This window comes from Elephas maximus, chromosome 19, assembly GCF_024166365.1.
Source record: "Elephas maximus indicus isolate mEleMax1 chromosome 19, mEleMax1 primary haplotype, whole genome shotgun sequence".
In the NCBI taxonomy this organism is placed as follows: domain Eukaryota; kingdom Metazoa; phylum Chordata; class Mammalia; order Proboscidea; family Elephantidae; genus Elephas; species Elephas maximus.
In genome coordinates this window covers 64,580,992-64,607,799 of record NC_064837.1, presented here as the reverse complement: position 1 = coordinate 64,607,799, position 26,808 = coordinate 64,580,992, and the positions used below count along the sequence as shown (strand labels likewise).

The 26,808-nt window shown below is 52.1% G+C and overlaps 1 protein-coding gene across 3 annotated transcripts in view; it reads right to left on the bottom strand.

The window, feature by feature from the left end:
• Positions 1-5,413: 5,413 nt before the first annotated feature.
• The window catches only part of TTYH2 (tweety family member 2), a 45,987-nt gene continuing 24,592 nt past the window's right edge, over positions 5,414-26,808 (bottom strand). The window contains exons 5-14 of one of the 3 annotated variants that reach the window (XM_049861439.1): positions 26,454-26,549; positions 25,798-25,870; positions 20,799-20,868; positions 20,493-20,548; positions 19,728-19,820; positions 19,422-19,529; positions 17,956-18,098; positions 17,093-17,278; positions 16,513-16,591; positions 5,414-5,521 (exon numbers count right to left, since the gene is read on the bottom strand). In XM_049861439.1, the coding sequence (XP_049717396.1) occupies positions 5,453-5,521; positions 16,513-16,591; positions 17,093-17,278; positions 17,956-18,098; positions 19,422-19,529; positions 19,728-19,820; positions 20,493-20,548; positions 20,799-20,868; positions 25,798-25,870; positions 26,454-26,549 (973 nt within the window). In that variant the 3' untranslated portion in view covers positions 5,414-5,452. Of the gene's footprint in view, positions 5,522-9,592; positions 11,285-16,512; positions 16,592-17,092; positions 17,279-17,955; positions 18,099-19,421; positions 19,530-19,727; positions 19,821-20,492; positions 20,549-20,798; positions 20,869-25,797; positions 25,871-26,453; positions 26,550-26,808 lie in introns of those variants that run through there. The other 2 variants (XM_049861437.1, XM_049861440.1) reach the window with 2 other exon arrangements.

Sequence of the window (26,808 nt, the reverse complement as noted above, 5' to 3'; positions counted from 1 at the left end):
GCAGAGAGGCCTCAGCTTCCCAGAACTGGGACACCAGCATGAAGTCATATCATTAGGATTATTAGGATTATTCAGAGACCTAGTTAAACCAAATTCAAGGTCTCTCTCTCAGTTCTCCGCCCAATCACAGCAGAACCGGCAACTGAAATTCTTCCCTGAGGGCAGCCCCAGCTCTAGATACCCCCAGGTCATCCACAACCCACTCCACTGGCCACTTTTAAAAAATAAACGTTTAATTTTAGAACAGTTTAAAATTCACAGATCTATTGCGAAGGTAGTACAGGAGTTCCCTTATGCCCACGCCAGCTTCCCGTTTTTACCATCTTACATCGGTACAGTAAATGTGTTACAATTCATGAACCAATATTTGTACACTGTCATTAACACCCATATTCCATTCTGATTTCCTTAGTTTTTCCCTAATATCTTTTTTCTGTTCTAGAGTCCCATCTAGATACCACGTTATATTTAGTTGTCCTGTCTCTTTAGGCTCCTCTTGGCTGTGACAGTTTCTCAGACTTTCCTTGTGTTTGAAGACCTCGGCAGTTTGGAGGAGGACTGGTCAGGTATTTTGTACCTGACCCTCAAATGGGATTTGTCTGATGTTTTTCTCATGGTTAGACTGGAGTTATGGGTTTTGGGGAGGGAGACTATAGAGGTGCCATTCTCATCACATCCTATCAAGGTGTGTACCGTCAACATGACTTATCACCGTTGTTGTTGACCTTGAGCACCTGGCTGAGGTCATGTTTGTCAGGTTTCTCCATTGTACAGTTACTTCTCCACTTTCATACTGTGCTATTTGGAAGGAAGTCACTGTGTGCAACCCACACTTAAAGAGTGGGGAGTTAGGCTCCACTTCCTTGAGGGTGTTGTTGTTGTTAGGTGCCATTGAGTCGGCTCCCACTCATAGGGACTCTATGTACAACAGAACAAAACACTGTGTGGTTCTGTGCCATCCTCACAATCATGGCTATCTATGTTTGAGCCCATTGTTGCAGCCGCAGTGTCAATCCATCTTTTTGAGGGCCTTTCTCTCTTTCGCTGACCCTCTGCAAGGGTGGTGTAGCTACCTAAATTATTTGAAATTCTTCCGTAGAAGAGATTGGCTGGTCACTTTTTTAGACTTTATTTTCCTTGGCTGATACTTATGCAATATAATAACATTTGGTAGAAACCATCCATGTCCTAAATCAATACTTAAAACAAGCCACAGAGTTGAGCGAGACAAAGTTCTAAAATTTTAAGTTGCATCTAAGCTGCTTGCATGCCTTACTTTCAGGCTGCATGGACCACAAACTCACAAAGTGGGGTCATCAGGGGAAGGAGGGAGATCACGCTTTGTGGGAATAATTCTGCGGCTGAAGCTGTGGAACCTCGCCCAGTGGGTCCATTGATTGCGTTCCCAGCTTCCCTGGAAGAGTAGGAGTGCTGGAGAGTGGAGACTTGTCTTTGTAGCCACAGTACTGCACAGCACCTGGTACCTAAAAACTTCTCAGGAATGCATCAGTCACATCAATGGTGGGGCCCCATATCCACTTTTTGTTACCAGTTGCTGTTGTTACTAGTTGGCATTGAGTCGATTCTGACTCATGGCGACCCCATGTGTACAGAGTAGAACTGTTCCACAGGATTATCAAGGCTGTGACCTTTTGGAAGCAGATTGCCAGGCCTGTCTTCCGAGGCATGAGGTGTGAGCTTGTGCCTGGTACTCAAGCCTTTAACCATTCCAGCCACCAAGCGACTCCTTTGTCACACAAAAAAAGAATACCAAACCTGTTGCCGTTGAGTTGGTTCCAATTCATAGCAACCCTACAGGACAGGGTAGAACTGCTCCATAGAGTTTCCAAGGAACGGCTGGTGGATTCGAACTGTCAACATCTTGGTTAGCAGCTGAACTCCTTTTTTTTTTTTAATTGTGCTTTAGGTGAAAGTTTACAGCTCGAGTTAATTTCTCATACAAAAACCTATACACATATTGTTATGTGGCATTAGTCGCTATCCCTATAATGTGACAGCACACTCCTCCTTCCCACCCTGTGTCCATCCAGTGAGCTCCTGTCCCTTCCTGCCTTCTCATTCCGCCTCCAGACAGGAGCCATCCATTTGGTTTCATGTGTCTGCTTGAATGAAGAAGCACACTGCTGAGAATTCGCATTTCTAACAAGTTCCCAGGTGATGCTAATGCTGCTGGTTAGGGACCAATTCTGAGACCCACTAGTAGAGCCGTGGTTCTCAAAATTTATTATACATAAGAATCACCTGGAGATCACCTTAAAATGTAGATTCTGATTCAGTATATCTGGGGGGTGGAAATGCCAATTCTCAGTAGGGGTTTGAACAGAAATGAACTGGTTACCCTGGAGTGGCTGATGGGTTCAAATCGCTGACCATTCTGTTAGCAGCTGAGCGTTTAACCACTGCAACACCAGGGCTCCTTTTGTTACTAATTAAGTATCTCCGTTGCTCTTGTCAATCAGACCTTTCCCTGGTATCTCAGACCAAGACTCCTTTTCGTCCTCTCCAGAACCATCAGTCTTGCCAAACTCCACTCAAAGTTACTCTCTTCTCTCGCTCCGTCTTTTAAAGGTCTGAGCTACCATAATACTTGAGCAACCAACAGGCAGCTATACTTGCCCAAGGTACAAACCCTTACTCAGGCTGGGGCTCATGTAGACTTGGCTTTTTGGGGGGAATCGGGGACCCCAGACTAAGGAAATCATCCATAGTCCATGTCTCAGGAATACAAAAGAGGAGAATGAAAGAACAGCATTGGGGTGCTGTTCTGTGGCCAGCTAGTAAAGGTGGAGAGTATGGAAGGGTAAGAGTCTCTGGATGGTGTTAACAGTTGGCAGTTCAAGGCTACCCTGAGGTATGTCAGAAGAAATTCCTGATGATCTGCTTCCAAAAACTCAGCTATTGAAAACCCCGTGGAGCACAGTTCTACTCTGACACACATGGGGAGTTCTTTTTGTAAGCCCCAGGTGACTAGGACCTTCCACTTCTCTGACAAGGCACTCTACTGAGCCTGAGATGCCACCATGAGACACCACACCCTCTGGGGACAGGGAAGATGGGGATGCGGGAATGGGGTGGGCAGCAGACCGTGAGTCACAGAGGTTTAATCAGATTCCCTTCCGCTGACACCAGCTGAGATCTGGGAGGCTGAGGGTCAGAGTGTGGGGTCACCACAGGGCACCTGGAGCTCGAGAGAGTTTGGGAAGAGGACGAGCTAGCCTCCAACCACAAAGTCCAAACAGTTCGCTGGCCAGCCCTTCCTTCCCTGCTCCAGACGAGGGAAAGCAGCTTTCCCCTGGAAGATGGGCAAAGGCTGAGACCTCCCAGCTGCCTGACCCTGCAGGGCTTTTCTGTCCTCCTTCCACCTGGGGCACCACTTGTTGGTGTGGACCACTCCCCATCAGGCCTCTCCTCCTCGCTCCCCAAGGCGCTGCTCTCTGGCTGTCCTTCTGCCTCTGTTCCAGCTCCTTCTTCCACTTGCTCCTCAAACATTCCGGGTGCTGCGGAGTCAACTGTGACTCATGGCGACCCCATGTGTGTCACAGTAGAACTGTGCTCCAGAGGGTTTTTAGTGGCTAATTTTCTGGAAGTAAATTGTTGGGCCTTTCTTCAAAGATGCCTCTGGTGGATTTGAACCTCCAACCTTTCAGTTAGTAGCCAAGTGAGTTAGCCGTTTGTACCACCCAGCAACTCCCCTCAAATGTAGCTGTTCCATACTCCATTCTTCCCTCTCTTTCAGCGCATCGCTGCCTCTCCATGCGTTAGCAACTGCACGTGTGTGCTGACTCCCCATCCCCGTCTCCCGCCTAGGCCTCCTCCCCAGCACCAGTCCAGGCCAGTGTAGCCTGCAGGACAGTTCCATGTGGACATCACACACACCCCTCAAACCTAGCCTAGTGGGAAAGAGGTCCTCATCCCCCACATCTGCTCCTCCTCCGGTATTCCCTGGGTTTCCAGCACCCCCGCCCATCCACCTCATCGGCTATGATTTAATGAAAGTCTGCAACTTAATGAAACTTTCTCAACAGGGTTCCTATGCAGGGCTTCAAACCGGTTTGTTTGGGTTCAAACCCCTGCTGAGAATTTGCATTTCTAACAAGTTCACAGGCAATGCTAATGCTACTGGTTAGGGACCAATTCTGAGAACCACTAGTAGAGACAAAAGCAAAACAAAAAACAAAAACAAACCCATTGCCATCAGGTCAATTCCAACTCTTAGCGACCCTATAGGACTGAGTAGAACTGCCCCGTAAGGTTTCCAAGAAGTGGTTGGTGGATTTGAACCCGTAGCCTTATGGTTAGCAGTAAAGCTCTTAACCACTGTGCCACCAGGGCTCCTAAACCAGACAAGCCCATAAAATAAACAATAACACCCTAGAGGAACGTGCTCCTTAGGACAATCAATTATGCGAGGTCAAAAGGGAAACATTTGCCCAAAAGCAAAGATGAGAAGGCAGGAAGGAATAGAAAACCAGGATAGGATGAAAGGAAACAGGGAACCTAGGATGGAAATGGGGACAGCGCTGACACATCATGGGGAGTGAAACCAGGGTTATGGGACCCTTTATGTACAAACTATCGAATGGGGAATAAATTTGCTATGTAAACTAGCAAATACACACCTAATGCGTGCACACACACAAAGAAAATCACCTGTTAAGATGTAGATTCTGATTCAATATACCTGGGGTGGAAAAGCAAATTCTCAGCAGGGGGCTGAACCGGAATGAACCAGTTCAAAGCCCTGTTCCTATGAAACCAACTGAAAAACACATGTACAACTACCACATCCTTCAGCACAGACATCTGCCCATCCATTCAGCTGACAGTGGTTGAGTGCTGCTTTCTCTGCGTGTGAGCCTCAGGAAAGCTTGTGCGTGGTGCTCGAGAAGACTCCCATCAGAGCTGTCAAGTGGACAAATCACTGGCAAGAAGATGATGCTTTCCCTTGATGGAGTTCTGGAATCTTCCAAACCCTCTCTCTCCTCCTCTCTACTCATTCGTCAGTGATGGAAAGCACAGCAGAATTTAAAGAATGGTGGGAACGTGTCCAAGACACAGTATTAAGTGGAGAAAGCAACTGCAGAACAACACGCATAGTGGGATTACTTTTTCTACAAATACTTAGAACAAAACCTGGAGAACTTGCATCAAATTATGGGTGAGTTTTTTTTTTCCCCGCCTTCCGGTTGTTGGATTATTTCTTATACAGTTTTGTAAAGTTTGAAAAGATTACATCATTCTTTTGCAATTAAAAAAAAAAAATGAAGACTAAAAAAAAACAAAAACCAAACAGGAAGCACAAGACTCAAGAAATATTTACCAAATGTCCACATAAGACTCGGAACGTGTGTCTAAGCAAATCCATGTTGATCGTGTCACTTGTCTTCCTTGCTAATTGGCAAACGCCATGAAGTCACAGCCCATGGCTGCCTTAGACATACCTGTAGTCCCAGAATTTAGCAGAAGGTGATGTGTTACGTGAGGGGTCAGCCAACCTTTGCTGTAAAGAGTCGGTTAAGAAATATTTTAGGTTTTGGGGGACAAAAGGCAAAAACCTAAGATACTACATAGGTATTTATATACCAAAAGAGAAAGTAAACTTCCATACATTTCTTCACTGATGAAATTAAAAATACAAAGACTAAGTATAATCCTTTGGAAACCTGGGTGGCGTAGTGGTTAAGTGCCACGGCTGCTAACCGAAAGTCAGCAGTTCAAATCTACCAGGCACTCCTTGGAAGCTCTATGGGGCAGTTCTGCTCTGCCCTATAGGGATGCTATGAATTGGAAGCAACTCGACGGCAACAGTTTTTAAGAGTAATCTTTAGTAATCCATGTCTACCAATAAGAAAAATGTATTCTTTTGAGGGAGGGACAATATTTCACTTAAGATGCCCTGGTGGCGCAGTGATTAAGCGCTTGGCTGCTAACCAAAAGCTTGGAGGTTTGAACCCACCAAGCTGCTTCTGTGGGGGAAGGGTGTGGCAACCTGCTTCCGTAAAGATTTACAGCCTAGGAGACCTTATGAAGCAGTTCTACTCTGTCCTACAGGGTACCTATGAGTCAGAATCGACTCGACGGCAACAGGTAATATTTCACTTAACTAAGGTTCGCAGTTAGTGTTCTCTATCATCGAAATAGGTTGCACACGTTTGATTTTCCCCCAAGCGTTTAAAGATGTAAAAACCATTCTCTCCTCACAGGCCATACAAAACAGGAAGCCCACCTGATTTGGCTCATAAGTAGTAGTTTGCTGTGCTAAGCAATTGATACATTTTTAATTAAATGAATGAAAGGAGGAAGAAAGGCAGGTACATTCTTCTTATCTGCACCTACATGTCACTGGGGCACACCAGCCTCTGGAATATTAGAACAGCAGTTTTCGGAGTCAAAAAAACAGTTGCTGAATGATTCAGACTCACAGCGACCCCATGTGTGTTAGACTAGAACCAGGCTCCAAAGAGTTTTCAATGGCTGATTTTTGGGAAGTAGTTCACCAGACCTTTCTTCTGAGGCGCATCTAGATGAACTCGAACCCCTAACCTTTGGGTTAGCAGCCAAGTGCGTTAACTATTTGCGCCACCCAGGGGCTCCTTTAAGAGTGAGAAACAGTTTTAATTATCCTGGAATCCATGTTTTGGGGTCCATGGATTTGGGGTGACTTACCCGGATCATTTGCCCTTAGGTGTCTTTTTGAACCTTGAAGAAACTGGTTTCCTAAAGTCATGTTTAAATCAAACAATGGCCTAGGAGGCAGCTGAGTGATGACCGTTTTGCCTTCGGCCTAGGGTTCTTTTGGAGACTTATCCACATGTAGTCAGTTTCAGCAAACAGGAACTCCAGGGTCTGCCTGGAAGCTGTGTTTCAGGGTAAATTGTTATTATAGAAACAGTGTCCTGGCCCTGTTTCCATGGCAATACTGATAAGATGTGGTAGAAGAATTTGGGAAGTTCTCATCTTCAGAGTATTTTTGACTTTCTAGTCAAAATGTTACCGCGATTCACAAATCCTATACTGAATAAATTTTAATCAATTTCTGTTATTGGCTTAATTGGGTTTTTATTTTAACAGGAGTCAAGAGGTAGTGATATCATCTCCGCTGCTTCTAAATATAAGACCTCCCAGCTTTTGAGGGAAAAAGCAGTGCCGAGCTCGCATCAGGAAGCCTGGCTTTAGACGCTCCACCATGGGTAAGGCAGCTCCAAATGACAGCATGGACTGAGCACCTGTCCCTGGCCAAGGCGCCACCTCAAAAGATGGCATGATGAGTTTATTACACGTTCTCTCCAGAGCAGGCTGAATACCAGCCCCTCTTCCCATAGCTGGCTCTTCTTGAGTCTGGAGTCAGACTGCTGGGCAGAGAATGTTCTGGATGGTAAGGGCGAGCCAGACCAGCTGGCAGTGGCGCTGTGTTTGCCGAGAGGCTTTTATGGATTGAATTGTGTTCCTCAAAAAGTCACGTTGAAGTCCTAACCCCTATACCTGTGAGTGAAGCCTTGGGAGCACAGTGGTTAAGAGCTTGGGCTGCTAACCAAAAGGTCAGCAGTTGGAATCCACCAGCCACTCCTTGGAAACCCTATGGGGCAATTCTGCTCTGTCCTATAAGGTCGCTGAGTCAAGAGTCAACTTGAAGGCAGCATATTTTTTTGGTACCGGTGTGACCCTGTTTGGAAATCAGGGCTTTCTTTTATTATGTTAATGAGTCATACCAGGGTAGGGTGGGCCCTAACCCTAATCACTTCTGTGTGATGTCTTGGCAGAATAGACACCGCACACACGGCACACAGGAGGAAGATGCCACGTGAAGATCCATCTACAAAGGAACACCAAGAGTTGATGGCAGACACCAGAAACCAGGAGAGGCCACAGAAGGAACCGACACAGTGGAGAGCCTGATTTGGACTTTTAGCCTCCAGGACAGTGAGAAAATAAACTGTTTTTGTGCTATTTTTGTTATGGCAGCACTAGGTAACTGAGACAGAGCTCCCCTCCCACCCCTTGCCCTTGGGTGCAGGCTGGGACAGGAGAGGGAGCTGGACACACATGGGTCAGAACGACCCTTGGGCCTCACACTCCCACATAGCGTCCTTCCTGTCTCATGCAGGGCCTGCCGGCACCTCAGGCCTCACTCCAGATAGATCCCAGAGTCAGTTAAAGCTCCTAAAGCAAATCTCATTTGGATACTGAGCTGCAGTAACCGTAAAAAAGTCAGAAGAGTTATAGAAAAGGGGTACCCCGCTCCTCCAAGCCATTTCCCCGCTGCTCTTGGTATTCCAAGTCTAGGGAGAAAGGAGGCTACTTTGCTAGGACTAGACTAAGGGTGGGAAAATTGTATTCCCATGAACTCAAGGGATGCCCTGCTCCTGGCTCTGTCCTGTGCCTGGGCTGTTAGGGTACAGAGGCCTCTGCACCTCCCCGGAGGGGTTCCCAAAGGACACAGAAGCTGCTCACTTAGAGAAGCACCTTGAAACACTGTCAATTCGAGGCACACAGGTGCTACACAAGTCAACAGTAGCTTAGTGACTCCTGGGAGACCTGGTGTTGGCCCTGCCAAGCCTTCCTGGGCTGGCTGGGTTTTTCATGTCAAATGAGACACTGCAAAAAAGGCCTGAAGGGTGCTGTGCTTCTGCCAGGAAAGGCGAACAGTTTAGGGAGAGCTCGTAAGGACTGATACAGAGCTGGTGAGCAGCGTGCATGCTCCCCCTGGGAGAAGTGGCCCCCCGCCCTCCCTCCACCCACTGCATTATACAGAGGGTCCAGTGGAGGGGGCGTCTAGACGGGAGCTCAGGGTCAGACACTCTTGGTTCTGGTCACCTGCCCCAACCAAGTCCTCAACCTCTCTGCACCTTTGATTTGTTGTAATGAACGATCTCGTACAGTTGTTGTGCACTTAATTAACAATTAACATATTAGGGGACACTCATCTTCTGTTGGAGCCCTGGTGGTGCAGTGGTTAAGAGCTCATCTGCTAACAAAAATGTCGGCAGTTCGAATCTACCAGCCACTCCTTGGAAACTCTATGGGGCAGCTCTACTCTGTCCTATAGGGTCTCTATGAGTTGGAATCGACTCGACGGCAAAGGGTTTTTTTGTTTTTCATTTTCTGTTAAGGGTGATGGAAAAATTTGGGAACCATCGGTGGTGATGGCTGAACAACAGGGTGAATGAAATTAAGGGGCCTGATGGCACAGTGGTTAAGCACTCAGCTACTAACTGAAGGTTGGCGGTTTGAACCCACTTAGAAGCCGCACGGGTCAACGACCTGCAGTCCGTTCCCATAAAGATTACAGTCAAGGAAACCCAATGGGGCAGTTCTACTCTGTCACGTGAAGTCACTATGACAGAACCTAACACCATTACCAAGAATATTAAGAGCATGGCCTTTGGGGAGAAAAGACTAGGGCAGCAGTGAGGCCTGTTTTTTGAGATGCCTTGTGACCTTCATTCAAGGCTCCATCTTTCAATCCTGTCACTGAAATTGTTACTGACATCTGCTTTGAAGCCCCTCCTTGCTTACTACATAACCCTGGAAGAGACTGCTCAACACCTGCCTTATTCCCTGCGGCCGAGGAAGCGGGAGGCTCACTGCATATTTAGTGTAAGTGGTTTATTTCTCTTCCAGGTGAGGCTACACAGGTATGAAGCAGAGCTCTGCCCACCTGGCTCCGTCAGGAGCCACCCAAGGAATTTGAGCTCAGTTTACATGCATTCAAAACACCTCTTCTAGTTGCCAACAATGACACATTAAGAACACCTTGATGGTGCAGGCACCCCCACCCGCACGCAACATGGACATACAAAGGGTAGGCTTATGGTACACGGTATGTACAGGTTAGTGTGGGTGAGACACAGGCCCAGTTCTGTCACAGAGGCTTGGCTGGGAACCACTCTGCTGTAGGTGTTTTGATGACAAAGTGGCTCTTCCCAAGCAGGAAGGGAGCCCCGCCCCAAGCCATGGCACCCCGTGTCCCTACTTTGGTGTATGAGGTAGGGGAGGGGGTTCCCTGTTGTGCACCGAATTGGCAGAGGTTGGAGCACCAAAGACCCTCACCCTGGATCCTCCGCAGGGCAGGAAGGTGGGTCATTATTCCCTCCCGACCAACAAGATCATTTCCATCTAGCAGGTACAGTCAGGAGCCTGGGACACGGTAGTCGGGAGGTAGGGAAGTAGCCTGTCTCCACTTCGAGACTCAGTTGTCCTGCTTTTGCTAAACCCTGCTTCTGCTAAAACCAAGTCAAACTTGCTTGAAGACAAAAGGGAGGGGACAGGTGGCTTGGCCATTCAGCTACCCCAACCCCACCAAGAACAGGGGGCTCTGTTCAGTTCAGCTTCTCCCCCTTCTTAAAGAGCCTCCCTCTGGAGTGGGGTCAACCCAGATCCCCACCTAACAGCAGCTTGGGGCAGAACATCTCCCTGATCTTTATTCTGTTTAAAAGTCCAGCCCCACCTCCAGGTCCATCAAGAACTGGTCAGTGCCAGAAAAATCTGCCAAGTAGTGGCAGAAAAACCAAGCTGAGGAATGAGCGCCGAGTCTACAGTAAAAATTGGACGTGCTATAGGCATTGGTTCTTTGGATAATCAAAATATTTAAAAACTGGGAGGGAAAAAAAAAAGAGTTAAGGTCGCTTTCAAAGTGTCTGTTAATACCTGAGACCGCCCCTGGCCACAGCTGACTACCTCAGAGCATCATTTCTGGGATGGAGGTGAGATCATGGAGGCTGTAGGGAAATGCTGCCCCAATAGGGCAGCCGTGAAGGACAACGGCAACTCGGAGAAAGGTCACCCGGGCTTCTGAGCCTGGCTAAGCTAACAGGGGGCCAGGTCCTGGCAGTGGGGCCCCCAGAGGGATTGGCTCCAAGGGTGGCGGCACCTGCCCGGCCCTGTCCTTGCTGCCTGCCCCATCTGGTGAGAGTGGAGGTCAGGTCGGGTCCAGCCAGGCTGTGGAGAGGGGATGAGGAGTGGCAGCTTGGGGGCAGCACCTCCAAGGCCGCCAAGTGCTTGGTGGCAGCAGACAGAAGAGGGAGAGGCTGCCCAAGTCATGGGTCTTCCTCCAGCTTGGGCCTTAGTCAGGAACCTCTGAGGCAACCCCAGGCTTGCATCTTCACCAGTCTCGGTGCCAACATCCATAGTCCTGCCTTTGGTTTCTATGAAAGAAACGCAGCTGCGAGGAGGCTAGAACCCTGGGCAGGTGTCATTAGGCTGGGTAGTGCCCCAGGTGCTCATCCGCCACGGACAGGTAGGTGGCCCTCATGCTGGGGGAGTACTGTGGGGAGAGAAGAGAGGGTCAGTCAGCAGAGGACCATGCCTCAGGGACAGACAAATTGGACACTGTAGTAAAGGTGTCCAGACTTCTCAGAGTGTGAGAACTGGACCTGCTGTAGCAGCAGCCAGGTACCGAGTTCTAATCCCAGTATACTGTGGGGACTGGAGGATACCACAGAGGCCTGGGCAGGTGGCCATGCCTGGTGGTACATCCAGCCCCCAGGTGAGCAGCCCTTGACTGGGAGGTGGAGAGGGACCCACTCAAGCCCAGGTCCATCAGGACTTCTGGCTCGCAGCCTCAAATGCAAAACCTACTCACAGGCTAGCTGCCACCCCTCCACCATGCTGCACCTCCACTCCAATGCACGCCACTGCACAAGGGGGCGACAACACCCAGGCCATCACCTCACGTCAGGGGCAGCTGCAGCAGGGTGCACCAGTGCAGCTAGGAGCCCACTGGGCAAGCTGGCTGTGGTACAGGCGCTAGGCTCAGGAGCCAGGTGCAGACCTCAGCTGTGCCGTGACCATGGCTGAGGTTCTCCAGTCTGTGAGCCTATTTCCCCACCTGTCCAGTGCACCTGAGAGTGTTCAGCTCTCACCCTGAAAGGCTGAGATGACACAACACAGCCACGACCCCTCCCACTGCAGTTCTTTAGAAACACCAGGGGGAGCTTAGGAGATCTGCATGCCCAGGCCCCACCCCACTTGCATTTCCTAAAAATTGAGATAAAATTCACATGACATAAAATGAACCATCTTACAGAGTCACCAGTAGTTTTCAAAGCTGTTCAGGTGATTCCAGTATGCAGCCAGCTCTGAGCAGCAGTGACCTCACGCAAAGAAAGTGCTCAATAGCAGCACCAGCTAGGGATCCTGTCCTGGTCACTGACACAGTGAGGCTCAGCTAGCGTGGACACGAATCACCTCGGGAACACCTGCGATTCTGCATTTCTAACAAGCTCCCACACTGTCTGTCCACTGACCCCAGGACCCTGACTACTGTCTCTGGGACCTCAGGGACATTTGGGGGGCCAGGCCATTGGCACCAGAGAGGGAGGGAGTGCCTCCAGCTGGACAAGAGGACAAGGCTCTTTAACCCTGTGGGTCTTAGCTGGGGGCGATTTTTGACCCTCAGAGATATTCAGCAATGTCTGTAGTCATTTTTGGTTCTCATGACTTGGGGTGGGGGCGAGTGCTACTGGCATCTAGTGAACAGAGGCCAGGGATGCTGCTAAACATCGTGCAACGTCAGGACAGCCTAACCACAAACAATGATCCTGCCCCAAACGTCAGCAGGCTGAGAAACCCACCTCAGAGCGGTGATTCTCCAAGTGTGGTTCCCAGACCTGCGGTAGTAGCTTTCCCCCGAACAAGTTAGAAATGCAAACCTAACCCTCGGCTCCACCCCAGGCTTTTGGAATCAGGAGCTGGGGGTGGACCCAGCAGGCTGTTTGACCAGTCTTCAGCAGAACTGGAGGAGCAGCTACCCAAACTTTCTGGTGATAAGGATCGAGCGGGGTCTGTTAACTAAAAACTGCCCAGAAATCCTGATTCCATGAGTTTGATGTGAGGTCCAGGATAGGTCTTTTTTTTTTTTTTAACAGTTGCACCCAGGTCCTTTTCACCCATCAAGTTCAGGCAATAGCTTGGAAGGATAGGAAGGATTCCAGGAGGCAGAGCTCTGGGGGAAGACACCTTTCTAGCCAAGGGAGCAGACTGCATTCCGGTTGGCTTTGCTGGGGGGATCACTCACTGGGGAAGTCCTGTCTGTCCCAGAGATGGAGTTTGGAAGAGGGAGGAACTGCCCCAACAGCAGGCACATGGAGTACCAGTGGGTATTCAAAGCTGGCAGCAGGGGGAGGGTGGGTTGTCCCTTCCCATGCTCCAGGCCCTGGGGTTTCTTGCTCAACAGCACCTTTGGGTGTATCTCACCCAGCTTACTTGGGGTGTGGTGTGGGGAAGGGTCTTCCCTGGGGCAGGATGAGCTGGGTGGGGCCTGACAGCCAACTTTATCAAAGCAGTAAGTGTGTATGGGCAGGTCTTAATTCTAGGGAAGGTTTATTCTGCTCTGGAGCCTTGCAAATAAGGTCAGTTCTTAATCTCTGCTAGTACAGGAGAAATGGCCTGGGTATTTCCAAAACAAAACCGGCTGCCATTCCGACTCATAGACAGTTCTACTCCGTCCTATAGGGTGGCTATGAGTTGGAATCCACTCGAGGGCAGTGGGTTCCAAAACAAAAGGTAATTCAAAAATCATTTTTAATTGGCACCACAGTGCATCAAGGAATTCTTTTTTTTCAGATTTCCCCTGGTTGTGTTTTGCCTGGATTAATGTTAAACTCAATCTGTATTTCTGGATCCCAGTGGCTGTGGGAGGTACAGGAATACCAGAGATTTTTGGTGAGCGAGGAAGCCAGGCTGGAGTCTAAAATGCAGTCCAAACAGCCCACCTTCCCTTCCTGAGGACCCCAGAGAGAGAACGAGTCAGGCTGGGTCTAGTGCTGCCTGCAAAGCTGCTTAAAAACTGGCAGGTTTGACGCTCTGGGTAGAGGCACCAAGGAGGAGTCACGGGAGGGAAAGACAGAGGACTGGGTAGAACAGGCTCTCTCAACCCAGCACCATTGACATTTGGGGCTGGCCCATTCTTTGTGGTGGGGGCTGACCTGGGCATTGTAGGAAGGTCAGCAGCAACCCTTGGCCTCACCCCTTAGGTGCCAGTAGTACCCTCTCCCCAGTTTTGAAAAGAAAAAATGTCTCCAGACACTGCCAAATGTCCCCTGGGGGCCAAAATCACCCCTGCTCTAAGGTTTGGTTCAAATGCCACCTCCTCCACGGAACCATCTGGGGTCTCCAGGGCAGAACCGACGGCCCCCCCACTCCCCATTCCAAAGCACTTAACCACAGGAAAGTTCTCCTGACTCCCCTCCTACAGACCGTACACTTCCTGAAGACAGTGACTGGATCCCAGTCACATCTGGGAGGTTGGTTCAATGGATGCCCCACGAGCATCCTGGGGTCTCAGGTCCCAAGCCCTCTTTCATCCATTTACTTGAGTCTCCAGTGTTGGCCATCCCCTCCCAAAGCACCTGGGTGTGGCAGGTGACAGCCATCATACAGCGAAGGCAAGGGCTCCCTCCCTGACCAACACCTGGCTCCAGAGCTCTGCTGCCCACCCCTCTTGCAGACTTCCAGCCCCTCCTTTCTTATTAAGGCCACATTAATAGGTACGTGCTATTATTACCATCCCCATCCTATAGATGGGGAAATTGAGGCAGGGAGAGGTGAAGTACTTGTCCAGGGTCACAGAAATCATAAGTGACAAGCTGGAATTTGAACCTGCATTTGGCCCTGGAACCTGATCTTCCATATTCTAAACCAAAGAAACCCCAAACCCATTGCCTTCAAATTGATTCCGACTCACAGCGACCCCATAGGGCAGAGTAGAACTGCCCTATAGGGTTTCCAAGGCACGGCTGGTGGATTTGAACTGCCGACCTTTTGGTTTGTAGCCAAGCACTTAACCACTGTGTCACCAGGACTCCTTCTACATCCTACTGCCTCTGTCTATAGTTCTCTCTGTATCAGCTAGTATTCCTGTGACCCTCAGATCCTTCTCTTGGGTAAAAGAGCATGATGGTCTTTCCTTCTCAGCTTGCCCACCCTCCACCGCAGGCTTCTGCCCTGATGATGCATCTTGGTGTCCTTGGCTGGAGGTGGTGTAGTGGGCAGGAGGCACAGACCCCACTGGGGCACAGTTCCAGGGGCAGGAGAGCTGGGCGGGGTTGAGGAAGACTATCTAGTATGAGCTGTCTGGTATGACTGCCATCCCAGCCACCCTGCCCTCCATAAACCAAACCAAAACGCACTGCCATGGAGTTGATTCTGACTCATAGCAGCCCTGAAGGTCACAACAGAACTGCCCCATAGGGTTTCCCAGGAGCAGCTCGTGGATTTAAACTGCTGACCTTTTGGTCTGCAGCTGATCTTCTAACCACTGCACCACCATCGAGTCATTGAGTTGGTTCCGACTCATACTGACCCTGTAGCACAGAGTAGACCTGCCCCGTAGGGTTTCCAAGGCTGGAATCTTCATGAAGCAGATCACCACACTGTTCTCCCACAGAGTGGCTGGTGGGTTCAAACAACTGACCTTTTGATTAGCAGCCCAGCGCTTAACCACTGCGCCACTCCTTGAGGGTATAAAGGCAGATACGAATCTGGGTAACAGGAAAGAGTCTATCTCCCCTTTTTTCTAGAAAATTTGTAATTTATTTCTCTGTCCCTTTGCCAAAACCAAAATCTGTTGCCATCAAGTCCATTCTAACTCATAGGCCCCTAAAGGACAGAGTAGAACTGCCCCAAAGGGTTTGCAAGGAGCGGCTGGTGGATTAGACTTTTTGGTTAGCAGCCTATAAGCACTTTAGCCACTATGCCACCAGGGCCCTCTCTGAGATGTATGTAAATCTTTTTAAAGGCTAAATAAGCCCCTTGTCAGTTTTAAAACTCAGGAATGCTTCTTAAGGGTCTTAGCTTCATCTCTGAAATGCAAGCCTCAAGGGAGACGGTGGCCTAGTCTCCCACTTTCCAGGAATTTAACTTGGGTGCCTGGTTCCAAGCTGTGATACCCTGCTTGTCATAGAGATGTGGGAAGTCTTATCTTCCTTTGGATAAAGGTAGTCAGCTTATACCCTAATAACCAGGTGGCTTTACGATGGATTATGGATGACAAAGGAGTCCTTGGATTGCAAGAATCGTTAAGTTTTCAACCACTAACTGAAAGGTTGACAGTTTGAGCCCACCTAGAGGTGCCTTAGAAGAAAGTCCTGGCAATCTGTTTCCGAAAGGTCATGAAAACCCTGTGGAGCACAGTTCTACTCTGCAACACATGGGGTCACCGTGAGTCAGAACCAACTCAATGGCAACTGAGAAATGTGTGAAAAACGGTGCTGTTGAATCCTCTCATTTGAGGACAACTTATCGTTTATCTTGAGAACAGGCGTCCAATGGGTTGGCTCTGCCCGGCTATACAAAAGCGTGAGATGTCTCACTGTTCTGCAGTCTTTTCATCCGGTGGCCAGTGTCAACCATTTCAGGCTGGTTTCATGCTTATTCCAAAATAAACTATCTCATTCTTTTATACCTTTGTGGAGCAGTCTCACTGGGCCAGCAAAAGGTTTTGTTTTTAATTATTTCCCTCCCACCTGCTCCCCCAGTGGAAGTCCAGGTTACCGTGGGAGGGGGGGAGCCTCTTCCAATGAGTGGCACGTTCTCGTAGCGGGGGTTCCCACCAAAGAGTGCAGCTTGGTTCCTGCGGGGGCCAAGATAGGAGCTCAGGAGGGGTAAAGGGTCTAAGTGCGCATACCCATTGCTATATGAGGTCCCTGTGGTGTGTACCCCGGAGTAGGGGATGAAACAGACAGGCATGGATGGGGGCATGTGAGCAGGAAGAGAAAGGAAAATGTGTTAGGAGGGGTCCAGGGAGAAGCAGCGGACTAGGGCGACAGGTATGGGGAGCAGGTGGCAGCTTCTTGTCCCTGTGGCCCACTCCATGGGCTTGTGGCAAATGCCTGCTGATGGGCATGTACAGTGGGTTCCTCTTCTGCACGTGTGGGTGGAGGGGTGAATAGGTGCTCTCTGGGCCCTTCTGGGTGGGCACCCTGTGGCTGTAGAGGGGTGGCCCTGGGTGGCCTTCATGCCTTCCCTTCCCACCTGGCTCTCTGGAGCTGAACATGCAATCACCATCCCCCTTCTAGGGCTGAAAGCTGAGCCTAGCTGGGATGGGTGCCCCCCGCCCCAGCTCCCGCCGTACATGTACTCGGAGACAGGGGCATTGGAGATGGTCTGGGCCGGGGGCTGCAGGCTGGTCTGGCTGCCCAGGCCGCTGCTGTAGCTGCAGAAGCTGTGAAGCGGCCCCCGTGGGGGGTTGTGTGCAGCGATGCGCCGGGCCTGGGGGTTAAAGGGGTCGTCGTCGTCGATGTCGTTGTAGTCCCTGTCCCTAAAAAAGATGTGGAATGGGGGGGGGTGTGTGAGAGGTGAGGGAGGCTCCAGGGGTCCTGTCTGCTTCCCAATCTTTTCTCCCAGGACTCACTCTGGCCAGACAGATCTCCTTGAGTCTCTTCTAAAATGTAGTCCTCAGCCCAGCCTCCTACCAATCATTCCTCCCCTTTCCCAACTTCATGCCCACTTCTTCCTCCAGGAAGCCCACCATCCTGACTGTACACACTGAGTGTCTGATCTACTCACGAGGGGCTGAGATACCACTTTGTCCCTCTGTCTCCTCAATGAGACCATAGGTTCCCTGACAACACTGACTACAGCCGACCCTTGGTATGCCCTGGGGGCCCTCTCCCAGCACCCAAAATTCTCCTCCCCACTGCACACCACTAAGTCCGGCCCAGGAAGAGAGACACAAGGGATGCCAGCTGCAGCATGGGGGCTGTCACCATCCTCAGCCCCCCACTCTTGCCCCGGGACCTCCCTTTGGGGGTCTGTCTGGACTCTGAGGAAAGCTTCTGCAGAAACTCAGCCAGCCTCTGGGACCTGAAAAGGCCCTGGGTCCTCTGCCTCCCTCTCAGCCCAGGTTATTACTCTGACTCTGTCACAGAGCAGAGCCTCCCACCTGCTCCCCCAGGAAACCCCTGGGTACCAACCGGCAGGCGCTCCCCTCCTTACCTGGTGGCAAAATGCTTCCAGGCCCGTGGCCCCACACAGATCATGGTGGAGAAGGCCAGGGCGGCCAGGAGGGAGAAGAGGCCGAGGTAGAGCAAGCCCTCGATGCCATCATAGCAGATGCCAGTGAGGGCATCCAGGTAGTCCTGGGGGGAACGGAGGAACAGGCCGTTGGACAGGGAGTGGAGGGCACATGTGGGCTCTGAGCTCTTCTTGGAAGCCCCTCTGCTGGGCCTGGATCACCTGGCCACTCCCCATTCTGAGCACCTGAGACAGCCACACTCTGGCACACAACACAATGGGCTTCCTGGGCTCACCCTACAAACATTTGCTGAGCATGTTAGGACTAGAGGTTTGGCGCCAAAGAAGGCAGCACAAATGCTGGGAGATGGGCAGGAGCCAGGGAAAGGCTGTCCGAGGAGGGGGCATTTAAGGTGAAGCCAGGAGGGCAAGAAGGTACACACCTTGAGAAGAAGGGGACAACGGCACAAGGTTGGGATGTCCAGGAAGGAGAACAAAGACAGCAGGAGGTGAGGTCAGGTGGGGCCAGGTCATGCTGGGCCTTGGGGGCAGGCAGGGAGTTTGGATCTTGTCATGGGGTGACAGAAGGCCCGAGAGGGATCAAAGATGAAAGAGATGTGACCTGATTCATTTCACAGCCCCTCTGGCTGCCCTGTGCAAGAGGTAAGGATGGAAGGGGGCAAGAGAGAATGTGCGGACCTATTAGGAGCCCAGGGGAGCAGGGTGGGGAAGCCGTGGCCAGAGGAGCAGACTCAGGATACTCATGGTGGCCACAACTCGCTGCGGGACTGGATGGCTCGCATGTGGAGGGAGACAGGATACCGGAGCACTGCCCACGTTCTGAGTTCTACTAAGTCGGCTCCAAAACCCAACTCCTTGACTCGCCAGCTCTGGAATCTTCAGTGTCCTACGTGATAGACATCCACATACATACACAGATCTTTGTTCCTTGAGTGTAAAATTTCCCTTGAAATAAAATCTATTCACGGTATAACTGTGAGGCTAAACGACATACTGAATATGAGGCGTATAGAATAGTGCTGAGCACAGAACCAAGTACTCGGTAAACGGCATCGCGATCCTTATTTTTATCATTTGCTCTAAATCCACCTGGGATGTGAAAGCTGCTGACTTCCAGAGGACGCACACTCCTGAAGTGTTCCCTGCATTAGTGTGCCTGTCTGATATTTCAAGTTCCTGGACAGCCAACCCTGGCCTCCTCTTGAAGCCCAGTGAAAAGGGCAGGTCGGGGCCTCCTAGCACTCCAGGGCTAATGGGATGCTACCCCACCCCATGTTGTCCCTTTCACCAAGCCTGTGTCTCAGCCACTGGAGAGAATCAAGAAGCCAGGTACCTCTGCCACCTCCCCTCCATCCAGCCAAGTCCTGAGGGGAGCCCAGGCTTTGCTCTAGGAAATGGCCTGCTGTGCGCCCCAGCCCCCCACATGCCTGGGACCACAGCACCTTGTGCAGTCCTCGGCAGTCCAGCAGGGCTGTCAGCTGGTGAAGGCTGGCCTCAGACGAGTTCAGCAGGAGCTGGATCCCCAGCAGATCTTTCTGAAGTGGGGAGAGACACCGAGGCAAGCATGCAGACACACAGGGTGTGTGGTATGAGGGGAGGGCTTGCAGAGAAAACCACCAACAGCAGCTAGGGCAGAGAAGCCTGACGAGCCGGGGGAAGGGCCAGCCTGCCCGGGCAGGGAACACAGAACCACAGCCTTACTCTCAGAAGCTGGCCCTGGGCCTTGGCCTTACCTCTGCCGTGGGGAAGAGGGGCACAGCAAACTGCAACAGCCCGGCGGCCTGGATCTGCATGGTGGTCAGCGAGCGCTGGAAGATGGTCAGCGCCTGTGCCGGGAGAGAGCACAGCCGCTGTGAGCCCAGGGGTACCAGCTACCGGGGCCTGTTCCCACAGGAGCACCCTGATTTGGCCCTTCCCACTTGCAGGCAGTTTCTCCCTCATCCTTTCAGGCTCTTGAGAACGACAAGCCTCTTGCTCCCTGTTATTCAGAGTGAGGTCCTCAGACTGGAAGCTTGTCAGAAATGCAGAATCCTGGGTCCCACCCCAGATGCAGCATAGCATCTGTGTTCTAGCCAGCTCCTGTGTGATGGGAAGGAGCCCTGGTGGTGCCACAGTTAAGAACTAGGCTGCTAACTGAAATGTTGGCAGTCTGAATCCACCCAGAGGCTACCTGGGAGAAAGACCTGGTGAAGATTACAACCTAGAAAACCATGTGGGACAGTTCTCTTCACACGGGGTCGCCATGAGGCGCAACCAATCTGACAACACACAACAACGGGGGATGTGCACACAGGTTAAAGAAACACTGATCTAGAATACAGTGACTAAGGGCACTGACCCTTCAGGGAAGCAGCTAGACAGAGGACCCAATGAAGCAAGGAACACCCCAGCCACCTCCAGGTCCCTCCTTATTGCTCAGTGTTGGGGTGTGGGACCAAAGGGGAGTGAGTGGGTGGAGGGGCTGTGGGTGGGGCGAGGGCTGGTCTGGTGGGCTGTACCTGTTGGAAGGGGCTGCTCACACTCTGGCTGCAGTACAGGTAGTATCGGGTCACCTCTGCAAGGCAAAGCCATTGGCGTCAGGCAGGAGCTCACAAATGACCTGGTGGCCCAGCCAGGTTTCCCAAAGGAGGTTGTTTCCAGGACATGGCCCAGAAATCCAGCCGGCCTTGAAGTCCTGGGGCAGGGAAGGGCTGGGACAGTACAGAGCTGAAAGGGGTGAGTAGAGGCTCATTCTGGCTGGCCACATGGGCCTGGCCTGGGCTTCCAGAGTGGTCCCGGGCAGCAGAAGCTGGAGCGCTCTTTACCTGTGCTGATCCGGCCCTGCGTGACGTTCAGGATGAAGGTGTCGGGAGCCACGCAAAAGTCGCTGGTGCCCTGAGCCAGGGAGAGAAGGGGAATGAAGGAAAAGTCAAGAAACCAGGGCCCTGGGGGTAGAGGGGAGGCAGGAACCGTTGCCCCAGCCACTCAGCACCTCAGCTCATTCCGAGGTGGGAAAGAACCCAGGGCTGGGAGCCAGCCTCCCTGAGTTTGAATCCTGTCTCTGCTCTTTCCCAGCTTTGTGGCCTTGGACAAGTGAATTATCCTTTCAATACCTGTTTCTTCACCTATAACATGGAGATAATAATGCCGATCTTATGAATTCATACATGTAAAAGTGTTCAGAAAAGTGGCTGACAGACAGCAGGGACTATATAAACATGAACTCTTCTGGACAGACCCTGCGGCAGACCTGGGCCCAGGGGAGCTGCTATATAAACAGAACTCTTCTGGACAGACCCTCAAGGGCTGGCAGACCTGGGCCCAGGGGAGCTGCATGTAGGATATGTGTTAGGAAGCTATTATTTTATTTTTTGTGTGGCTGTTTCAAGTCTTATAGGCTCCGGGGGTCGATCTATGAACCTCCCTTGGGCTCTCTTTCTCAGAATTACGTTCCCCTGGATCCGTCTTGGAGGCTTTGGGTACAGGACCCACTCATATCAACAGGCTGGGACGGAAGGAGCATGGACCCTAGAGGATATGGGTCCCAGCTCAGTACTGGGGCTCAGAGAGTGTCATTCCCAGCAAGTGGCCTGGCTGGGTGACCGCAAGGGTCTTTGAAGACGTTATCAGTTAACAAGAGGTCATACCAGAGTAGACTGGATCCTAATCCAGTCTGAGTGATGGCCTTATACAAAGAGACAGAGACACACAGAGAAGATGGGCACGTGATAACAGAGGCAGATTTGGAGAGCTGGAAGCATCTGTATGCGAAGGAACGCCAAGGATGGCCGGCCGTCACCAGAAGCTAGGAGAGAGGCATGGAACAGATTCTCCCTTAGAAGGAATCAACATGGCCGACACCCTGATTTTGGACTCCCAGCCTCCAGAAGTGTTAAGAATAGATTTCGGTTTCTATACAAGCTACCCTCTTTGTGGTACTTCATTGACGCAGTCCCAGGAGACTGGCACATCTCCCCTCACAGAATCACAGAATCCATCTCAACCCCCTTTCCTCCTAGCCCTGAACAAACAACTCATCCTTCTAGAACTTTCCAATGGCTGTGGCTCTGTCCCCTGAGCCCTCTCGCCTTACCTCCTGACCCTGCAGAGGGCCACCAAACAGGTCATCACTGGCTGTACAGCTGGGGTCACAGAGGCCAGGAGGCTCAGAGCATCACCCGACAGCCAGAACCCAGCCCCCCTAACTCCCACCCACCCTCCTATCTCTTGGTTAACTGAGCAGATTCTCAGGGGCAGTGGGGTCCTTTCTGGGTGACAGAGAGGAGGGGGAGGGGCCTCAGTGTCAGCTCACAGTTCTCTGCAGGCTCGGAGGCCACACAAAAGCTCTCCACAACAACCCGCTGACAGCCCCCCTTCGCTCCTCCTCACCCCACTTCCTATTAAAATGCAGCAGTATCTGGGCCCTATCAAAGGTCCATTCAGCTCAGCTCACACTCTCCCTGGCTCACACAAGGGCCTGACTAAACAAATTAGGAAAATGGCATCTCTCTCTGCTCCTTTGCATTCCTGGCACCCCGTTGGGAGATTCAATGCGCTCTGGTTTCTAGAACACTGAAGCCTGGTGCAGGGAGAAGTCCCCTGGGCGGTGAGGGCTGTCTCCCAGAGTGTGGCTCCCGTGGCCAGCTGGAAGCAGCCTCTGTGCCCGGCAGGCAGAGGGTGGCCATGGAGCGGGACAGGCCAGGGGAACCAGAGCTGGGCTTGTTCCTTTGTGCCTACCCTTGTCCACCAGGAGGGCCCTCGGAGCCGCAGCTGTGCCTGCAGCTGTGCCTGGAGCCCTGGCCAGCCCGGATCCAGGCTCCCTCCTCTCCCCTGGGGCACTTCCAGCTCCCCAGGACATCGGGAGGCTTTTGAGCATGACTGGGCACTCCTACCCAGCCTCCCCTGCATCTTAGGGGGCCCCAAGTCCTTGGCTCTCAGCTCATGCCTGTGGAAACCGTTTGAGGGGGACAAACAAGAAAGGCCCACCCCCTCTCCCTCTTGGCCCCAGCTCTGCCTAAATCTGCCACGAGCCACACCACATAGTCCCAGGCTCCACGTCTTCTGTGGGCATCGTGGGGGCAACTGCCCCTGTCCAGGGCTGCTGGGTGGAGTTTGGCTCTGGTCATAAACCTACGTGTGGTCTTGCAGGCCTGACTATAGACCATTACAAAGGCCTCACCTGGCAGGTCTAGAGGCAGCCCCCTGCCCCAACCAGGCCCGGTGCACGGCTGACATGTGGCAGTCTCTGAAGGGGGGTGGCCAAGGACTCAGGCGTCCCCCTCCCCCCCAAGCCACACTCTTTCTCTTATCTGCACTCCTAACTCCATCACCTCCACACGGGGCCTCTTTACCTATGGTGGGGGGCTTCGGCAGAGGCCTGCCTCAGGCACCTTGCTGAAGCCCCCTTATTAGAGGGAAGAAAGAGGAAACCTTGAAGATACTTTATTTAGTATTTTTCTACTAGCCCATTCCCCCACCCCACCAACGCTGGCCCCCAGGCCCAGAAAACTGCAGCCTTTTGTTCAGGGTCCCCAAACAGTAAGAGAGGGTCCCATGTCTGCAAGGGTCTACCTGACCCTCACCCAGGCACAGTTCCTGGGGAAATACGGAATGGGGGAGCCGGAGGGCCTTCTCCAGGTATCTCTTGCTTATAGGGCCACAGTAAGTGACTAAAGGCCTGGTTGTTACTTGTCTCTGAGTGAAGCATGGGTTTGGTGGGAGCTTCTCATACAAGGCTCCACCCTTTCATCCCAGGTAGCTAGGGCAGAACGGAGGCAGGCCACCTGGTGGGCTTATGGCCCCTGAATGAGCCAGAACCCAAAACCCACTGCCAGTGAGTCGATTCCGACTCATAGTGACCCCATAGGGCAGAGTAGAACTGCCCCATAGGGTTTCTGAGGCTGTAAATCTTTACGGAAGCAGACTGCCACATCCTCCTCCAGTGGTGTGGCTGGTGGGTTTGAACCGCTGACCTTTCTGTTAGCAGCCATGCTTGACCACTGTGCCTGCCACCAGGGCTCCTTGAAATCCCCTAGTCAATCATGCCCCTCCCCCCACCACACATACACTTCCTCCAGGTACCGCCTGCCTCCCTGCACAGGGGTCTGCAGGAAGCTGCCCTCAGGCTTTTCCTTCTACTGAGCTGGGATATCTCAAGAGCAAACGCCATGCCTTGCTTTGCATCCCATGGCACCTGGCAGTGGTCGGTACCACAGCAAAAAGTCAGCTGAAGGATGGAACAGGCTTGTGCACAGCTAACTCAAGCGTTAGGCCTATTAAAGACCAAACGTACCTGTATAGGAAGCCCCCAACTTTTCCTTAACGTTTTGAGGCACTATGTGCAGAAACATGCACCATGTGTGTTTTAGACTACTTACGTGAGTCCAAGCACCATGGGAGGGAAGGCAAGCTCAAGGGCCTTTCCCATGTCCCCCGGGCTGGGGAAGTGGGTGAAGGAGGGGCTTCTGAAAGGCGGGAGGGACTCCTCCAACCAGAGGCTCAGACCCAGCCCATCCCACCTAGACTAAGACCTTACTAGCAGTGCTGGAAAGTGGCCAGTGGGGTGGGAAAGGAATCAGGTTTCAGGTCTCACATCTTGGGCAAGTCATGTCCTTTCTCTGGGCCTGTTTCCCCACCTGTAAGGCAAAGGAGCTAGACCAGATGATCTGAGCTCCTTCACTTCTGAGATTCCAGGCTCGGGACTGTGGCTGGAAGCTGGCCCTGCCCTGGGGGCTCTGGACAGAGCACGAGGGACTGTGAGATGCAGTTTGGTCTTTTGTCTCAGAAAAAAGCCTGAGCAATTAAGGTGCCCTTTGCCTTTCTGAACAGCCAGGCCACACTTAAACATATGTAAATGAGCTGGGAGGGCCCAAGTCATCACCCTGGCAACAAACCTCCGAAAGGGGAGGGGACACGATGAGGCCCCCAACGTCCCCACCCACCTTTTGAGGCCTGATGTTTTCCCAAGTAGCATGGTACACAGGCCTTTGCTGTTGTTGGGTGCCAACTCACAGCGAACCCATGTGACAGAATAGAACTGCCCCATAGGGTTTCCTAGGCTGAAATCTTCATGGAAGCAGATCGCCAGCTCTTTCTCCCGTGGAGCTGCTGGTGTGTTTGAACAGCCAGCCTTTTGGTTAGCAGCCAAGTGCTTAACCACCACACTACCAGGGCTCCTCAAGAGGGTTTTAGGGTATGAAAATGGTACCAGATGGAAGTATGAGTAGCTTAAGTGTCTAGCACACCTAATTAGGCCTAGCTGGACCGGTAGAAGGAGGCCCCCCTTTTTAAGTCCCTCACCCACAGCAGAGTGGGGTGTCCATGGAAGGGTCGTCATTTCTCCCAGACAGGCTTCTCAAGTTAGTGGGTTGCTCAAAAAATGGATTCAGTTTGCTCTGGTGTGTTGAGTGCTTCTTGTTGTGACTCCTAAAAGCTACTTTCCACGAGCGAACGCTCTGCAGGAGGAGCCCTGGTGGCGCAGTGGTTAAGAGCTCGGCTGCTAACCAAAAGGTCAGCAGTTTGGATCCACCAGCTGCTCCTTGGAAACCCTGTGGGGCAGTTCTGCTCTGTCCTATAGGGTCGCTATGAGTCAGAATCAACTCGATGGCAACAGGTAACGCTCTGGAAGCTTCCAGTGTGTACAGGCTCTGATTGAAAGGACGTGATGTTCACAGAGCAATCACATTTAGTGATTGGTCCCCTTTTTCTAACAGTCTCCTGGCTATTTACTCCTGCAGTTTTGGCATGGTGTCCCAGAGGGACGTACCACCAGACAGGCCATCTGGCTGACCACCCGCCACCTGCAGCCCCACATCTCCAACTCACCACTGCGGCAGCGGTGTCTGCAGCCAGGGAAGCCCAGCTGAGGAGCAGGGTCAGCACCCCACAGCACAGCATCCTAGAAGAGAGGCAGCGCTGATGGAATTCCGGTGGAGGCTGGCGGGCAGGGGACAGTCTGTGACTGTTGTCACTTCATGGACCTCCAGTGACCGTGGGGCTTGAGAGAAAGTATGCCGTTCCCCCGGCTCCAATCCTGCCCTCCCTCCCCCAAGACTCCCGCAGGGTTCCGGAGGCAGCCTTGGCCCCTGCCCTCATCGTCAGCCCTATTAACTGCTGGAAGAACCATAAGGAACCTGTGCCTGGAGCATATGTCTCTGGGCTAAAGGGACACAGCTGGACCTGCAAGCTGAGAAGGAGAGAGCTGGTCAGAAAGGATGGAGGCTCTAATTCTCCAGCTCCGTTTCTTCAGCTACTCAACAGATGGGGCATACGTGGAGGGTCAGCTCAGTCCTGGCTGACCACTTGGTTTCTGGATTGCAAGTTGGTGGCTGCAGTCTCTCCTCACTGGGGCTGAGGAGGGGACAGGAAGTGGCTCTGGCAGCCTGGCTGCCCCCTGCCCTCACTCTCTGAGCCTGGCCAGACCCTGATCTCTCTGTCCCTCTCTAAGGCTTGCTCAGGAGGCCCAGGGGTAGGCTACTCACGAGGCCAGCAGACACTTGGAGCGTTTGGCCAGCCCCAGGCAGGCGATCAGGCAGATGACCACGTCCATGATGAAGAGCAGGAGGTAGGAGAGCCACCTGTGGGGAGGAAGGGCAGTCAGGGGGTGCAGGGCAGAGCTCCCCACCTGCTGACCACTGCAGAGGCCCAGAAAGGAGTCCCCAGGCCACTCTGACCCTTGTGACAGCACAGTGCCCGAGCTACTAGCTCAGCAGACTAGGCCAGGGCACATTCCCTGCCCTGAGCAGGAAGGACCCTGTGTGCTTGGCCTGAGGGTCTTCGGGGGCCCACCCCCATTTCTGCCTGGACAAAGGGACTCCACCATCCCCCTGCCTTAAC